An 18,528-nucleotide genomic window follows, 5' to 3' on the forward strand; every position below is an offset into this window, starting at 1 on the left:
GTCCTTGCAGATTGTTGGGAATTGCCCAGCTGTTCCTGATCCTACAGTTCAAGTATCCCACACATCCACTCACAACGGAAACCTCAGGGAACCCCTGAGAAGAGGTGAACTGTCTAGAGTTCTTCAAATGGTTCTCTTTTGAAAGTCTTCTAAAGAATAACTACAACTATCTCATTGTTCCAGTGCTCCTCACTAGGACACATGTTGACAGTGGACAGCCATAGTAAATGCACGGCTTAGACTGGAGAATACAGTTGTCAGTGGATTTACGTTTAGCAGTGTAGTAGCTGCCATGACCACCTTCTCCATAAATGGCCCCTCTAATAGGCTGCACACATCTCAAATCCTTGGGGCACCAGCGGTGTGGCTCCCCAGTGAGAGCTTGAGTGCCATCAGTTTTTGCTCATTGCCAAAGCAGCCTGAATACTGACTAGAGAGGTTTCACCAGCGGCCTCTTGCTAAAATCAGGACATGATCTATGACTTACCAGGGTTGCTACAGGTATGGTATAATTTCAATTGTTCTGGCCCCCCTCCACCGGGGAGCAACACAGTCTCAGTGAGGGAATATAGCATTTTTCAATCTTACCCAAATGGGAATCAAAGTATATAATTAACATATACAATCTGATGGCTGGGCATGTACATATGCACCCCACCGTCCTGAACATGCAGCTGTGGTTGCCACTCCTTTTTCAGTCTTATTCATTTCCTGAATGTTATTCAGGAGCATACATTGTCCTATGATTACTCTGTCCAATGGTCTCATTGTACCAAATCTTGGGTAGCTATTGGCCCTGTGCATCTCCATCCACAATCCATTTGACATCAAGTTGGGAAACTGAATATCTTATAAATGTATCATCCATATGCAAGATAATGCAACTGAGGCTTGGGGTAGAAACCTGTTAGATATCATCATAAAATGCCACCTGTACATTCATTCCTAGAAACTTTTAAGTCTATGGACTGGGCCACCTAAGTTGGAAAAACATTTCGTTTTCAGTTAGCTGGTAATTCCTACCCAAGCTTCACTTGAGGAATACCCACAGGTCAGAAAAGGTGCTGGGACATCATACATTTCTCTCCTACTGTGTCTTCATGTAAAGCATTCACATGCCTTAAAAGGGAATCTGCATTCATCCTACTTGGTATCCATCTGGGTAAAGTACAAGGCCCTTGGCCCTGTGCAGATATTAGTGGGAAGGCTGTTGTGGTTCAGGGAGGAATAAATCTACAACGTCCTATCCTGGATCAAATACTTGCACCATTAGATACTTGGAGCCAGCTGACCTCATAACACCTTCCCTTTATCCAGCTGGGGCAAGGACTTCTACAAGGCCCCATCAGGCTAGAACACGTCTTAATGTTAGGGATAGAGAATTTGTTTTAATTTCCTATAGAGCAAATGCCAGCCTGTGGTTATTCACAATTTGTCCCTAACACCTAGAGGTTTTCATGAATATATCTTTTGTAGCACTCCAAGAGGCAAATGCCTTGACAGAAATGTCTCCCGCCATGTAACAGTACTCAATAACTTGTCAGCTCCCCAAATCTCTGGACTTTTCCTACTGGACTTAAAAGCTGAATGACTGCACTGGAGATGCAGACTACAGCTGTGGGATATTTTCTTTGTGTGTATAAGAGGTAGGAAGGTAAGAGTCCAGCTCTTAGCACCTTTACCATCATTTTTGACCAGCTGAACCATTTCCTGGGTATAAATTCTGTACAATTTTTAAAAATAAATTGGGAGTTCTGTCACACTGTTTACTGACACACTCCTTCTACACTGTGGATTCACAGATGGAGCAGAAGCTATGTGCTATAACTGAAAGCTTTTCCACACTTATTTCAGGTTTCAGAAATGTGTGCAAAATAATAGAAGCTCTGGATTAGTGATTTCTTGCTCTCTAAAAATCAAAACAGATTGTAACCCATGTAGGTTTTCTGATGTCAACCAAGAAATAAACTATAACCAAGGCTTTCCCACACACAAATGAGTGGGTTTTCTTGTAAGCATAGTCTCTGGTGATGTTTTCTACAACTGAATGTTGTCTCACACTTATCTTAAGAACAGGTTCTTTTCCTAATTTGGAGCCACTGAAGTAAAATAAAGTCTGAGTTGTGACTGAAGGTTTTTCCACATTCAGTTCTTTTATAACCGAGCTATTTGCAATAGATAGAAAACATGGAAGGAGGCTCCACTGGATCCATAATATGAAGACTGAGCCAAAAGGAAAGCTAGATACAAAAAGTAGGCTCTGGGTAGAAGGTTTTCAACCAGATCAGAAACATGTTGAGTTGCTCCTTTCCTTCATTTCTGCTGAAGTGCCTATTAGTAATTAACTTTACAACTAACCTAGCATGACATCTAAATAGACAATTTTAACAGCACCCAAATGCACTACAGAAGGATTCAGGAGAAATCCACTTTCCCTATTTTGGGGCAAATATCAGGACTGGAAAGTCCTCATCATTGACGAATGAGGGGCCAATGAAAAGCCTCTGCAACTTCAGGTAGTAAAAGGACATATGAAAATATATATATTCAAGAAAAAGTGGACTTCCAAAGAGAAACAAAATAAATTAAACTTAGCAACCATGACAGAAAAAATGAAAGGAAAACAAAATGTAAAACATTATGTATGAAAATGGAGCTCTAACTACATATACAGAAGAGAGTAAAAGCATTTTATAGAATACTAGGTTCAAATTTATGCCACTGTTTGACAATCCAGTAAAAATGATGATTTTCAGCTACATATTACCACAATTCACACTACGGTAAAAACCTAAGGCCACGACCAGTGAAGAAATCAAAATGTGGCTAAAGATTTGTCCCTCCCAAGTCCCTCCTCCCCCAAAATGGATCAGGTTGTTATTTTTAGCCTTCAAACAATGATTCCCACATTATGCAAACTCTTCCAAAGTAATAAAAGAAAAATAAACTTTCTGAATACATTTTGCAAAGCCAGCAAAAATTTAGTAAGTTAAATCTAGTTTTGTACTTAAAAAAAAAGAATCACTACAAATGGATTTTATTCCAGGAGTGCAAGGAAATTTCAATTATTTGGAAATTTGTCAAAAAAATGAATTACAGGGGCTGGCCCTGTGGCCTAGTGGTTAAGTTCAGTGTGCTCCACTTTGGCAGCCCGGGTTTGGTTCCCAGGCACAGACCTACACCACTTGTTGGCCATACTGTGGCAGTGACCCATATGTAAAGTGGAGGAAGACCGGCACAGATGTTAACTCAGGGCTAATCTTCTTCAGCAAAAAACTCACAAAAACAAAAAGAAATACACACACAAAGAATTACAAAAAGAATAAAGGATATGACCCATAAAATTACACCAATTTTTTTTTTAAAGTTGACAGAACTTAGCAACCATCCTAAAAAAACTTGAAGTATAATAATTGCTATAATGTGTACTATGTGCCAAGCACTGTTTTAAGTACCTTACAATTAACCAATTTTATCCTCACAGCCCTATGAGGTAGCTCCATTTTATAGATGGAAGAACTGAGACACAAGGAAGCTAAGTGACTTGCCCAAGATCATACACCTAAGAAAGTGGTGGAGTGAGGATCTGAACCTAGAGTGCTAGACACAAAATTGTGCTCTTAACTACTATACTATGTTGTCTTCTAAAAATAACTATAGAAGGAAACTTCCTAAACACAATAGAATATTTATCAGAAGCCAACAATGAAGTAACAGTAGTGAGACTTCCAAGAGTACATGTAGAAGATACCAATGAGGTCTTTATATCTGATATCCTATGATGAGATGCCACTTCCACCTTTAGAAGCTTCTAGTTTAGTGGGGGGCGGGACGGAGATCTTGCCCAATTTAAGAATGGTTCAGTTGGAGAGCTGAGTTTTTAAAAATTATTTATTAAACAACTAGTATACAAAAATTATCTATATGCCAAAAGAAACAGACACCATATTCAACATCAAAGAGCCTAAGTAAGTTGGTATGAACATATACACATATGCATTAAGTTGAGAATATTTTGCAAGGCAATTTAACAACAATTGCACATTGTAGCACCAGCTAATTTGAAGCACTGAGGTCAAAGAAATAGCAGTTTAAAAGGAATGAAGAAGCATTTGAAGAAGAAAGTCTTTGAGAGATGAACTGGATCTCAAAGGTTCTGAGGGACACAGATTAGCAAATGTGAAGAAGAAAAGGTTTTTAGGTAGGAGCACAAGTGATGAGGGTCTAGATTAGAGAGGTTTCAAAAGTGGATAAGGAGGGGAACAGCCAACAGAAAGGAAAGAATTAATAACAGTCTTGGAGAATGGCTTGATGTAAATGGTAAAATGGATTACCTGAAACAGGAAAAGTAAGATACAATCTCTGTTCTTGAGAAGCACACAGTCTGATTATGTGATATATAACTAAGACATGAAATAGATTTTTAAACAGTTAAAAAAAAGAAAGAAGGAAACCTACAAGTACATGAAATGTGTAGTCCTCACTTCCCCATTACTGAGGAAGGAGTGCACTGTTACTGCCACTCTCCTACCTTTACGACCCAGCAGAAAGCATTTGGGAAATGCCCACTTCAATTAGTGGTTCCAAGAGGACACCAGGGTGAGTAGCCTTCTTATAAAGAAAGCTTAACTCAAAGTTCCTTGCTGTCTTGGAGATTTATGCCTTAAGAAACTGACCGAGCCCCACCTGAGTGCTTCTCTCCAGTGTGAGTTCGCTGGTGGTGATTGAAAGTGGAACGCTGACTGAAGGCTTTCCCACACTCAATACATTCATAGGGTTTCTCTCCAGTGTGAACTCTCTGGTGCACAATGAGTTGCGAGCTGTCACTAAAGGCTTTCCCACAATCACTGCATTTATATGGTTTCTCCCCAGTATGGGTTCTTTGATGTACCATAAGGCTAGAGCTATAACTGAAGACCTTCCCACACTCAGTACATTCATAAGGTTTCTCACCAGTGTGAATTCTCTGGTGTATAATGAGGTGTGAGTTTTGATTGAAGGATTTTCCACATTCATTGCATTTATAGGGCTTTTCACCTGTGTGAAGTCTCTGATGTCGAATAAGACACTTACTCAGACTGAATGCTTTACCACACTCATTACATTCAAAAGGTTTTTCTCCAGTATGCATTCGCTCATGGTCAACAAGTTGAGAGTTTTGATTGAAAGCTTTCCCACAGTCGCTACATTTGTATGGTTTTTCCCCAGTGTGGAGGCTCTGATGTCGAATAAGACACTTACTCCGACTGAAGGCCTTGCCACATTGATTACACTCATAAGGTTTCTCCCCACTGTGGATTCTCTGATGGTCAATGAGATTTCTATTAGAACAGAAAGCTTTCCCACACTCATTACACTTGTAGGGTTTCTCACCAGTGTGAAGTACCTGATGTCGGACAAGACTTTTACTCCGAATGAAGGCCTCCCCACACTCATTGCATTCATATGGTTTCTCTCCAGTATGGGTTCTCTGGTGGTCAATGAGTTGGGAACTCTGAGTGAAGGCTTTCGCACATTCATTACATTTATAAGGTTTCTCCCCATTATGGAGTCTCTGGTGTTGAATGAGATGGGAGCTGTGTCGATAGGTCTTTCCACACACGCTGCACTCATAGGGTTTTTCCCCCGTGTGGGTTCTGAGATGAACTATGAGCTGAGAGGTCTGCCTGAATGTCTTACCACACTCGTTACACTCATAGGGTTTCTCTCCAGTGTGGATTCTCTGATGCCCAATGAGGTGTGAACATCGATTGAAAGTTTTGCCACATTCATCACATCGATAGAATTTCTGTCCTTTCAGAATTCCTTGAAGTTCTGCAGGACTGGAGGACAGATTTGGATGTGCCCCAAGTTCCTTATATGTATCACATCCATCTTTGGTAGATTTATTTTTATTCTCGTGTGTTATTTCCAAGAAATCACTTTCGAGTTGGCTCCCTTCCTCATCTGAGGGTTGCCCTTCCAGCTTCTCTAAAGCATCTTCACAGGCATCTCCAGCTTCTGGTCCTCCAGGAACCACCACATAGAGTCCTCCTGATATCCTATTTGATGAATCAGAACCTTTAGAAATTTCCTGCTTTGCAGGTAACTCGGAACTTTCCATCCTATTCTCACCTGCTGCCAGAAGAAAGAAAAGAATAATTTTTACTCATTTCTTGTCCTACCGAAGAAATAGAATCATCAGTATTCCATGTACCTGAAAAAACTTCATTTACAGGTAAAGAATGAGGTGACACATTGAGAAAGGAGAGAAAACGGTAAATAGCTCATATTTTTCTTCATGGACAGAAAGATGAAAAGCAGGAAGATGGTCAGTGGAGGAGGTTGGAGGAAGAGCTCTCAGGACAGACAGATGTTAAACTAACACATCCAAGTGAGCAGGGCAATTGGAAGGCAAGAGACCAGACTGTAAAGCATGACGTGATCTTCCAGAAGTCTCTTAGAAGCTAAGTCTCCTTAGTAAAATGATGAACTCTAAGGTCCTTTCCAACCAAGACATTGTATGGTTCCATAATTCTCAGCAAAGATGTTGAAAGCGTGGTGGCAAATACGTCAAACCAAATATGAGAAATAGCATGAGCACACATGATTAGGAAAACATATACAAAAAGGAAAGATTCTGATATGACAGGTCAGTGACAAGATTTGGAGATGCTAGGGGTCAAGAAACACGGGGGAAAAGTATTGGAAGGGAGAGCAGAGCTCTACAAGTGGGGATCCCTTAGTCCCCGGGACACTGGACTGATAGCAGCCAGTACAGTATTCCTACAAGAATTAAGAAAGCCATCAATAATTTGAAATATAAATCAAAATATATATCAAACATAAATCAAAATTTAGTATCTTGATAATCTGGAATCATAAGGAAACTAACAGTTAAATATCTACTTTTGAATTCTGGAATTTTTGAATATAAAAGCTTGGAAAAGATAGAGCAATCATGGTCATAGCTAAACATAAAATGTTGGCTGCTTTCAATCACATCTTAATCAGGGCTACAAACATCATGCTACTACTTTAGTACGTTCAAGTTGTGCATGTGTGGGTCCCTGACTCCTAAGCCCACCCTCTCCAGAATAGGCTACTGTCCTGGACCTGTCAATCACAGAAACTGCCCTGACAACAAGCCGCTTCCAGGAAGCTGCCCTGCTCCAGTCTTTCCTGAAGGGGAAGCTGAAGCAACCATGCTTTGTGCCAAGCAACCCAGCTCATCCCGTGATGGATGACAGGTGACTGGACAGGGCCAAGCACTAGACCAAACTGTAGCTTTCCTGTAGATTAGTCATCAGCCTCTGCTGTGGCCTGGGCCAAAGTTCTGCCCAGAGATGAGATTTAATGGCTGAACCACCCTGGAGCCCCTCTTGAAGTAACTTCTGAACTGGAAGTAGGGAAAAATGAAGGAATTTTACAAGTAGGAGCTCAAGCTGAAATGATGTATGAAGAGAAGCCAAACCATTGGGAGCCACAGCAAGCAGAAAGGATTAGGGAACAGAGAATGTCATTAAGAAGGAGCTGTGAGGGGCAAAAGATTCAGAGTGAAGAGAATGGGGAGCAGTGGGAGAAGAAGACAGATATGCAGGGAGCAGCTGAGTCACATTCCCGGTGCAACACTAGCCTAAATGTCATCAGCTGTTGCTGCTGAGGCTGCTGAGCTGCCCTGGGTCAAGGCTCAGTCCCACAAGGCCCTGTTTCTGGGCCAGCTGGTCAGTTTGTTCAGGGTTTCCATTTCTTTAGCCTTATTGTAAGTAACACAGCTCATAATTACAATAACTTGAGTAGCTCTCTATTCCTTACAACTACAAACTAACAAAACCACCCTGGGTCAATTAATAATGAAGAAAGAGAATGCTGATAACTGTTAAAGCTGGGTGATGGTGCAGAAAGGTTCAGGATACTGTTCTCTCTACTTTGTCTGTTTGCCATTTTTCACAATACAAGTTAACAAAGAAAAAGAATACAGCAAAGAAAATGCAAAGGCTGCAGACTCTAAGTTACCGGGGAGCAGAAGCATTACCCAGGGAGGCCGCGCTGCAGTGATTTTCTGGCATGACGTTCCGGTACAGGGCTCTCTGACTGACTGCTGGACCTCTCCGCTTCTTCTGAGTATAGTCCACGCACAGGAACTCGTATGCTGCAGAGCCCTGGAACGACAAGCTTCTATTGCTCAGGATATTCCCAGCCTGAAGGCTACTGAGAGCACCGGGTGAGGGTCCTGGTGGGGAAAGTGGGGGCAGAGGGACAGAGGCTGGGATGACACATCTAAAAGGACAAGACCAGGGCAAGATAGAGTCTGTGAACTCAGCAGGCGGGACCAGCTCCAGGGGAAGCAATCAGGCAGGGAAGCCACAGGAACATCTCAGAATGGCCCAGAGCACCGAAGCTGAGCTCTAGCTATCCAGGGTCACAGACCGGGGAACTCAGGAAAGACGGAAAGGACTAAGCTCACCTGGGGCCCGACCATCTGAAGCACACTTGCTGCTGCTTGGTCTCCTAAGTTCCCTGCTTGGGGAAGGGCAGGCATTGGGGAAGCCTGTTGAGCTGAGGGAGGAAAGAAAGCTATGAGTGGGACAAGCCCTGCCCTTGGCTCCAGCAAGGTCTGTATCCCACCCAGTGGACTCAAGAGAGCCCAGGCAACTCCACACACAGAGTCTCATGCCCTTTCCAGAAAGGCTTTATCCTATGTGTGCTGTGAATTTTCCTGGGGGGTATGGTAGAAGGACCCAGGTCATACTGAGGACTGGCCCCCCAGCCCTCACTCTCTTCAACCTCTCTGAAGGAAGCCATCCCTTTTTTTTTATTGAGGTATAATTGACATACAAGATTATATTAGTTTTAGGTGTACAATACAATGATTCGATACTTGTATATACTGTGAAATGACCACCACAAAAAGTCTAGTTAACGTCCATCACTATGCATAGTTACAAATCTCCCCCCTCCTCCCACTTTGGCAGCACTTATACTAAAACTAGAAGCTATACTTCTGACTACTTTCTCTCTCATGGCTCCCCTAGCACCAGCCTAGCCTGATTTCCCCTTCACACTCTGGCCCCTCATTCCCTGGTTTCTCTTCCTTCTCCTGCCCTCTCAGTGCGGACACTCCAGGCACTCAGGCCTCAGAGTTTCCCTTCTCTCTGTCAGAGATCTCACCAACTCTGATTGCTTTAACGCTGCTCTTAAGTTCTCACAGTTCTCTCCTAGATTGCTGTCACAAGCTTCCAGTTGCCTATTAGACATTTCACTTGGGATCCCACAACACCTTAAATTCAGTGTGTAAAAGGTATGTTCTCGCCATCTTCCCTTCCTGACTTCTCAAGTTCCTTCAATGACTTCAGACATTGACCAAAACCCTCTAATTCCCTCTCCTCCCCATTGTCCCATGGATTCTTCCTTCACAATGTCTGTCACATCTGTTGCTTTCCATTCCACTGACCCCACTCAGGCAATAATTGCCTCACATCTGTTCTCCCACACTGGCCTCCTACTGAGGCTCCCAGCCACCAGTCTCCCCATTCAATCCACAGTGCTCGCATGTGCCAGAGTAATCCTCCTGAAATACTCTTTCTCACATATCATCCTCTGTCCCCCAAAATCTTCCTGGTCTCCACCCTAAGGCCCTTACAAACAGACCCCAGGCTCCCAAATACAGTCTTCCCTGACGCCTCAACAGGGTCCGAGGAACTCCCACTTATGAGTCTTCACTTATATCCTCTGCCCCGGGGCCTACCAGTTTTCTCTCCCTTCAAATTTCTCCCCCATTTTTCACTGTCCAATCCCACTGCTACCTCCTTCATGAAGCAACCCCTACCTACTCCAGCCCACAATGATCTTGCTCACCCTTTATAATGTCCATATTGTGCATCTGTGATGGTGCCAAGTGATTGGGAACAGATATCACTCATATGTATCTCATCAAGTTGCCTCTTCTTGTACATATGTTTGACTCTCTGCCAACTAGATAACAAGCTCTTTGAAAGCTGTGACAGTGCACTATCTCTCTCTGGTCCTCAACAGTGCCTTTCCCATGACATGTGCTTGACAAAAACTTGCTAAATAGATGAACGATTAGAGAATAAGCAAAACAAACACACAAAGTCACTAAGGAAGAAAGAGAGAGGGCAGTGCAATGAAGGACTCCAATACGGTGGGAGATGAAAGAAAGGAGACTCTGGAAGAGAGAAGGGAGGCATGATTTGAGGCCAGAGCTGGAGAGGTGAGTACCAGAGCGTCCACTGGTGGGATGGCAGGCCCCTGGGTCATGAGGAGGCTCCAGGTGGGCTCCAGGGGCTGAACCCTCACTGAGGGATGAGGTAGGAGAGTCCTCTGTTGCACCCAGGACTGTTGCCTCCTCCAAATGCATTTCCTGTTCCTGTTCTGGAGCTGACACCTAGAGACAAGAAAATACAATTGGGTTCAAAAGAGTACCCCAAACCGCTGAAACCTAGAGACAAGAAAATACAATTGGGTTCAAAAGAGTACCCAAAACCTCTAAGAAACAGCCCCCAGAAAGAAAGCCAGGGAAAAGAAGAGCCAGAGTGTCCTTCCACACCCACCAGTACAGCCTACAGGGGGAAAAACTGTCAAAGCAGATCTACCGCTTGCAATGCTACTTGTCATTCCCCTGCTGTCCCTCTTGGTAGGAGCTTGAAGACTAAATTACATAACCACTTCCACACTGTGTCAGTTCTTCAGACAGAAATTGGTTTATGAAGAACCATCTAGAAAAAGGAGCCAGGACAGCAATTCAGTATACTCCCTAGGGCCTTAGCCTACAAAAGAACCCAATCAGAAGTACCAAAGAAACAAAAAACTATGGGTGTGTGTACCTGTATGTGCACAAATAACACTACGGAGGCTGACAGCTGAAGCAACAGCCCTGAACAGTGGCTGACAAACCTCAAGAGAGCTTTTCCAATTTCTCTCAGCAAAAGTGTCTCCTCTTCAGATAAGCCATCCCTGGGCACACTGATGAAGCAAGGACAGTCACTCTCTCTCAAATTACCTGACTATACTTTCGATAGCATGTATTAATCTTTATCTTATTTATACCTTTATTGTCTATTTCTTCCCCAATGAAATATAAGCTTGAGAGTAAGAACTCTACCTTGATCACCAGCTCCTAGAACAATGCTTCGCCCAACGCTGGTGTTCAATTAATATTGGCTGACCTACTTCCTCTTGATATTTTTCTGAGTTTTTAGGGTTACCTGCAACTCAGTTTTCAATATGTACTATCTCTCCCCAAAATTTATATTAAAAAGTCAAATAAGATCATATAACACCACTCTTTAGAGAACTTGAGAATATCTCAGAGCAAAGACGTTTTATTTCTAACCCTTGCTTGTTGTCATTAAACCAGCTCCTCACAATCTCATGGTTACTATTTTTATCAGCACTTGGAGCAGATAACCTAAAACATTATCTAAATAAATCACATTTATAAGCTCACCTACTCTGGCATATACATAGTACAGCATAAGGTAAAAATAACTTCTCCTTTAATAAACTATGCTGGATTTGCCCTGTTCAGTCTGTGTATATCTCTCCAGGGCAGTGGTAAAACGAGGAGGCTCCCTTGGGTCTGTGGTTCCCAGGCTTTCCACTGGATGGTTCTTGTAACTCCACTGGAATTACAGCTCTTAAATACAGCAGCTGTGGGTACTGTCAGAAGACAGAACTTAACTGCACTGTGATGTCACAACTTTGTAATTCACCAATAATTACATCCTGATACAGTTCCTGTTCATTATCTAGGACTCATAAGTTTCCTTTTCTTGCAGGCATAAAAACCCCATTTCAATTTTCATTTTAAGGTGGCATTCCGCAGCAAGACACTAGGGAGAAGCTAGTGGCTTAGAACCTAGGGAGATGGAAAATCCTGGTTCCCACACTTAATGGTAGTTGGCAACAACCACTTTGGCTAAATCTCATGGACAAAGGGAACACTTACTTGCCCTGTTACCTTAGATGACTCAATTAACCGTTCTGTGCTCACATCATTTGTCAAATGGAAGTAATGATTACTAATTGTGTATTTTGTAAGCCTGCTAGGAGCTGAAATAAGATACAGGATATGAACACACTTTGTAAGTTGCACAATTCTGCAGCCCAGCAGGGATTACTCTACAACCCTCCCCAGCCCCAATGTGCACCCATGCACATGCTCACTCCTGCTGAGCAGGATGACTCCGATCTGTCCTGACAGTCCTTAATCTCCTCCTGGCAAACTGCCATGTAAAAGCTTGTTTATTCATTTAGCCATAAACACATTTTCTGAGGCTATGCTAGGAGAGACAGTCCTGTTCTCATGTATTCATGTCAAAAAACTTAAGCTGGTAATAGTGGCAGAGTAAGAAATGGAGTCCAAGGACCCCACTCCTAGGCTGGAGCTGTGACTGTTCAGCTGCCCTGACTGTTAACTATCAGTCACTCTTGTGGGTTTGTGACTCAGTCACCCTTTTCTGAGGCTCCCTGGATAAAAGACTGAGTTTTAATGGAGGGAGCATTCTCTTCTGCTTAAGCAAAAGAAGGCGGGAAATCCTCCTTCCACCCTCCTCACTAAATGGCACTGTAAACACTTCTTTAGCTGCTTGGGCCTAGTTGCTCTCTAGACCCTGATGTTGGTTGATATATTCCTGTGTGTTTATTACTGTGTGTTATACAAGGAAATAATGGTTGGCAATGGGTTTAATGATGCCAAGTGGGCACTGGCTAGTACTCCTGGAAAAAAGTCTAGCCTTAGGACTCCAATCAACTGGAATTGATTCCCTAGGCATAGATATGTAATCATTTTTTTAAAAGCACTGAATAAAATGATATGCTGGGTACTTGGGAAATTTCATCTACTGGCTTTCCCTGGTAAAGCACAAAGGAGCAAAAGTAGAGGGGACCCTAAGCCACTCTGCTCAGTCACAAGGGAGCAATTTGAAACTCACCAGGAAGAACTGACTTATCCATAGTGTGATGGTCTTTTGATGTGTCAATTTAGCACTAATTTAGGTGCTGCTGTGAAAGTACTTTGTAGATGTCATTAAAATCCATAATCAGTTTACTTTCAGCAAAGGAGATTATCCCAGATAATCTGGATAGGCCTGATTCAATCAGTTGCAAGGCCTTAAAATCACAGCTGAAAGTTCCATTAAACAGCAACTCTGCCTACGACAGTAGCTTCAGCCTGTGTGAGAGTTCCAGCCTGCCCTTCCTGACAGCCTGCCCTACAGATTTCAGACTTGCCTTGCCAGCTCCCACAATCACCTAAGTCATTTTCTAGCAATAATATAAATATATAATATATACAATTTCCTCCTGGTTTTTCTTCTCTGGCTAATACACAGTCACCAAACTAATCAGCCCTGTGGTCCTAGAAGCCAGATTTCCCACTGTTATCACACTGCTGATTCTCCAATTTTTTTCTCTAATTTGCATTATCTTAGCTTTAAATTTGACGGAACCCCAGGAAATAGGGAAAATCTAAATTAGAATTAAAGAGGTAAAAAGGCTTCAGTTGGGTTTGGAAAGCTAGAAAGGGAAGAAATGATTATGAGAGCCAGAACAGTCACCTCTCAAGGAACCTAAAAGGCAGGAAGAGAATTGACTCTGAGAAGTCCGAGGAAGTGAGTAATGAGAATGTCTCCAATGAAGGCCCATATTATCAGCATACCCAAAAGTCTACCCCTCCTCCCAACACTCCCCCATTCTAACCAGCGTGCAGATCCTCTGCTTGCCTGGAGTGCTATGTAAATCTCCAGGCTGAAGCTAGGCTCACAAGACAGTATTTCACAAAATGATTCAGAGAGCTTGGCTGGTATTTGCATTTTTGTTTATGGCTTGGAGGATAAAACTATTTCCCCTCTATCCACGGAACTGGCTCAAGAATCCTAAGGGCAAACTAGCCTACAGCCTAGGGAATGGACAATGCCTATTCCCAGGCTAACCCAAGCACTAGTATTTGCATTTTTGTTTATGGCTTGGAGGATAAAACTATTTCCCCTCTATCCACGGAACTGGCTCAAGAATCCTAAGGGCAAACTAGCCTACAGCCTAGGGAATGGACAATGCCTATTCCCAGGCTAACCCAAGCACTAGAGAATGGTTCCAGATGCCATTCTAGCCTCAACTGCTCACCTCTCCTGGTCCACTGAGGTGTCTCTGGAAATCCTCCACCACAGCCACAGCCTCCTCACCACTTTCGGGGTGATGCAGCTGCACCCAGGTCCGGAGCTCCCCTGGCAGGATGCTTAGAAACTGCTCCAGCACCAGCAGCTCCAGGATCTGTTCCTTGGTGTGCACCTCCGGCATCAGCCACCAGCGGCAGAGCTCCCGGAGGCGGCTCAGTGCCTCCTGTGGCCCAGACATCTCGTGGTAACATAACTGCCTGAAGTGCAGCCGGAAAATTTCACAGACAGGAGGGTGGTTCTTTTGGAGACTGCAGCCCTGCCTCCAGGTCTGGCTTCCTGGCTCCTGCTTCACAGTCAGGCGCCCCTCCTGCTTCTGGAGAACAGCACTCCTGGGGATGAGGCCCAAAGTTCCCCTGCCTTGGGTGGCCATTGTGACCCCAAAGAGAAGCTTGTTTCAGCTGCAGTTTGTACAATTAAAATGATGGTCTGTAATTCAGATTTCAGGAACTCTTTTTCAGAGTTGGGGGTGTGGGAGGATGGCAGTATCACCTACAGAAATATCAAGAGAGAAATCAAAGTTTCCAGAGTGTTCAGCCCCAGGCTGACGACAGACTCCCCCCACCTCGAGAGTTAAAAAGCAAAGCTCCGGAAAAAAAAAGCACAACCAGGGCACTCTCTCTAAGCATCTCTCCAAGTGACTTCCCTTCTTAAACTTTCAGTGGCTCCCATCACCTACAGGATAAAACCTGAATGTCTATGCCTAGCCTTCACAGCCCTTCACAATCTGGCCTCAGGCCTCTGTTCTAGCCACACCCCCTATCACTCTCCCCAGGTACCCAGGCTAGAAAGACAGCAATGATCTCCAAATGTGGGATATGCAAGACAATCCAAAGGTTGCTAAGAAAACGCTAAGTTGTTTTGTAACTCCTATTTAGTGTATGTTTTATAATGTGCTTTGAAGTTTGTAAAATAGTACATATCCTTAATTTACATATAAACGTATGTTGGAAGTGCATGCTCAAAACTCTTCCACTCCTCTCTATTGTGATAGAGATGCACAAGAAAGTAAGTTTGGGACTAAAGCTTCGGAGATACAGCTAAAATCCACATGTACTCTTTCCTTGTTTGGATTTTTTTGTTCCTTTCAACTTTGGACAAACTCCTACTACTCATCGGTCAAGACCCAGAACAAATGCCATTTCCTCTTGAAGGCTTTCCTGATTCCCCCATGCAGGAAGAGAGCTGGTACTCTCCCTCTCTGCATCTCTCACTATAACACTGTATTTTAACTAGTTTATGTACAACTCAACACTCACACCCTCCAAACTACTGGACTGCCACCCAAGGAAAGGAACCCGATGGAGTCAGAAAATGCCAGATCTTTTTCTACTCAACCCACCACCCCTAGAAAGTCTTCCTGGTCTCTCCAGGCTTAAGCGTGGTTATTGCCTCAGTGAGCCCACAGTACCTTTTTCATTCAAACCTCTGCTAGATCACTTGTCACACTGTGTTCGTGGTTTACACGGCTGTCTCCCCGACTTTCTCAGAGGACGCAAAGGGCAGGGCCTGGTTCCCAGTCATTTTTGTACATATGTGTGTGTACACAGCACGCAGAAGCACATATATGGTAAACAAACGAATGTGATTCATTTACCTGATACTGAAGTGGGGGGAAAACTTTTATCCAGTTTATGTATTGTAAAACTGTTTGAAAATCAGCATCTTACTAGTAACTGGGGCATCTACGTTACGGTGCCAACTCACCATGCATCTCGGTACCCTGGGTAAGCTACTTGTCTCCAGGCTTCAACTTTTTTAAAAACACAAAGATGTACTTAAAAATAATCGGCTCTAAGATCCCACCCATGTAGAAAAGTTCTGGTCATTTTACTACTTCCTTTTCTGTTCCGAACGCTCAGCAGCTTATCTCATCTAGATTCTGGCGTCTCCAAGTCACGCGTCACGTTTGAAACTCCGAGACTGTCTGACCCACTTCTGACGCTCCGCATTGTCTCCGCCGGCACGCAAGGCTGGGACAGCATCTATCTACAGTTCGCGTTAAACCAGGCTTCTGCGGCGCGGCTCACCTGGCTACGTCTGCCCTGTTCATCGCTGTACCCGCAGGTGCCCGGCTCCGTGCCAGGCACGGCTGGCCAGGGGGTTGGGACAAAGAGGCGGCTCTATATTTCGCGGCTTCTGTGCGACAGAGGGACCGCGCCGCCGGCCGCGGGGGCGAAGCGTGGGCTCGCCTGGCGTCGCCGACCTGGGCTGCAGGCGGCTGCGGCTCCAGCCTAGCGACCCCAGCCCCGGCAGCGCCTCCCTTCCCGCCCCTAGTCGCCTCCACGGGGCACCGGGGCGCCGCGGCGGCGACCCTTTGGCGCGGGACACCTCCGCGGCCGGCAGAAGCGACAACAATGGCCGAGCCGGAAGCGACAGAAGCCCGACTTCCGGCCCCTCCAGGATCCCGGAAGTCTCTGTCGCGAAGGTGGGCGCGCGCGCCCCCAAACCCAGGAAAGCTGGCGGGACCCTGGGCGCCGCTTCTGCGGTCCCCTGGACCGGGCCGGGCCACCTGCGACGGGAGTGGGGGCGGGGCCTCACCTGAGGCCTCAGCCTGCACACATGCGCCTCTCAGACCATTCAAAGTCCAGGCTACTGACGCGCCCCAGCTCTGCCCCTTCCCCTCCAGGTGACCTTGGGAAAGATACCCCACCTCTGAAACTGTTTTTTCTTCAGAAAAACGCCGCGCATAGGCGTGCCTCACAGGACTATGAGCACTGAAAGGCATAAGATACAGACGCTACATAACAAAAGGCCTGGCATAGCTCGAGCATTCAGTCAGTTATTATTACGCTGTATGTGATGCCCAGGGCATTTTTCACCCATTCTGAGTCTTAAGTTTCTTCATCTGTGAAATGGAAGAAGTCCATGCCTGCTTACGCCTCAGAATTGGGAGGATTAAGTGAGGTAAGTTGTGAGCCTTGACATGTCCTGTTAAGCACTATACAAACATAATGACACATACCAAGAAACTGGTTTCTTGGGGAGTAAGACTGGACCTTGGAAACATCAAGGCCAAGGGGCAGGCAGATGCTGGTTACTAACACAAGGCAGTATGTGATACCCAACATAAGAGAAGTTCAGAGAACCAAGGGAGGGATTGATTTTGAAAGGGATCAGAGGCAGCCTCCAAGGGAATAACATTGAGTTGAGTCTTGAAGGAGGATTTAGACAGGTGTTGGGGAGAGGAGACAATGTGATCAAATGTCAAGAAATACACATTTCGGGGGGGTTTTCATTATTTCAGTTCAAGTTATTTCCTATTATAAGCTGTAGGAAATTAACAATGATGTGATCTCTAGATGTATAAAATCTGTATGCTAATAAGCCACCGTAACATCCCCTGATGATCCTGTTCTTCCATCACTTTACAGAACAGATGATACTTACATTCCTTATTGCTAATTGACAATAGGAAGTGAACCAAGAAGAAGCTGAGCCCTGATACTCCAGGAAATTTGTAAATTCCCATCATATATGAGGCCTCCAGGATGCCTGCATTTACCCTTGGAACTCTTCCATGGCTAAACCTATATGTTCTTTTCTAAGAGTATCTAGCAGATTACGTCATGCTCCAATAACACCAATATTCCACACACTAGTGTTTCTAAAGATTAAGCATTCATAGTTCCCTAAGTGAGTGGATGTTTCCTTCTTCCTCAGAGGAGGTATTCCGGAGGGTCAAGCTGGTTTTGCCCAATTAGAGGTGGGCAGGGGTGTTGTTTCCTCCTTCTCCCTTTCCTAGTAGTGCCTGGAACAAGGCTATCCCTAGGGGTTGCTTGCCTGAAATATGTTGGGCCTATTCCCCTGTCATCCTAATCCCCTGTCATTTCTGGCTTCTTTCCACTGCCCAGAAACTGATGGGGCCTGGGAGGAGGGTAACAATGAAGAAAAGTCTGATACCTCTTTAAGTACTTTTTAGAGTTAGAAAGGGCTTGCTTTTCAGTCTTTGGCATCAGGTTTACTAATAGGGATGCACGATAAAGTTTGGAGAGTAAAGCTCTAGTAGAAACTTCTCAATGTGAAAAGGTCAGCTGTGTATTGGAATTTGGCTTGTGTTTGCTCTTTGCATCTTGGACTACGATAAATGCTACAACTCTTCCCTAGAAGGAACTTCCTCCAAAGTTTTAATGTACCTTTTCTTTTAGGACTTTTCTAGCCCTCTTGCCAGAATTTTGTTTCATCTCATTAATCCTAATCATGCACCTCTGTTCCAAACAATTCCACTCTGTTGTGATGTCCTCCAATTTCAAAACTCATAGCAAATACTAACCACTAAAAATTTCTGGAAGCACTGTCTGAATAACGGACTTCTTATAGCTGGCTTCCACCTGTGTATTTGGATTCCTTCCTC

At 44.2% G+C, this 18,528-nt stretch overlaps 1 protein-coding gene across 6 annotated transcripts in view; it reads right to left on the minus strand.

Moving 5' to 3' along the window:
• The window catches only part of LOC106838413 (zinc finger protein 660), a 30,495-nt gene extending 13,947 nt beyond the window's left edge, over nt 1-16,548 (minus strand). Inside the window, exons 1-6 of one of the 6 annotated variants that reach the window (XM_070493611.1) lie at nt 16,205-16,340; nt 14,125-14,666; nt 10,222-10,387; nt 8,447-8,538; nt 8,015-8,141; nt 4,695-6,117 (exon numbers count right to left, since the gene is read on the minus strand). In XM_070493611.1, the coding sequence (XP_070349712.1) occupies nt 4,695-6,117; nt 8,015-8,141; nt 8,447-8,538; nt 10,222-10,387; nt 14,125-14,547 (2,231 nt within the window). In that variant the 5' untranslated portion in view covers nt 14,548-14,666; nt 16,205-16,340. Of the gene's footprint in view, nt 1-3,873; nt 6,118-7,995; nt 8,142-8,446; nt 8,539-10,221; nt 10,388-14,124; nt 14,667-15,881; nt 16,085-16,204 lie in introns of those variants that run through there. The other 5 variants (XM_070493605.1, XM_070493610.1, XM_070493606.1 and 2 more) reach the window with 5 other exon arrangements.
• Nucleotides 16,549-18,528: the final 1,980 nt, after the last annotated feature.

This window comes from Equus asinus, chromosome 21 (assembly GCF_041296235.1).
Source record: "Equus asinus isolate D_3611 breed Donkey chromosome 21, EquAss-T2T_v2, whole genome shotgun sequence".
Classification (NCBI taxonomy): domain Eukaryota; kingdom Metazoa; phylum Chordata; class Mammalia; order Perissodactyla; family Equidae; genus Equus; species Equus asinus.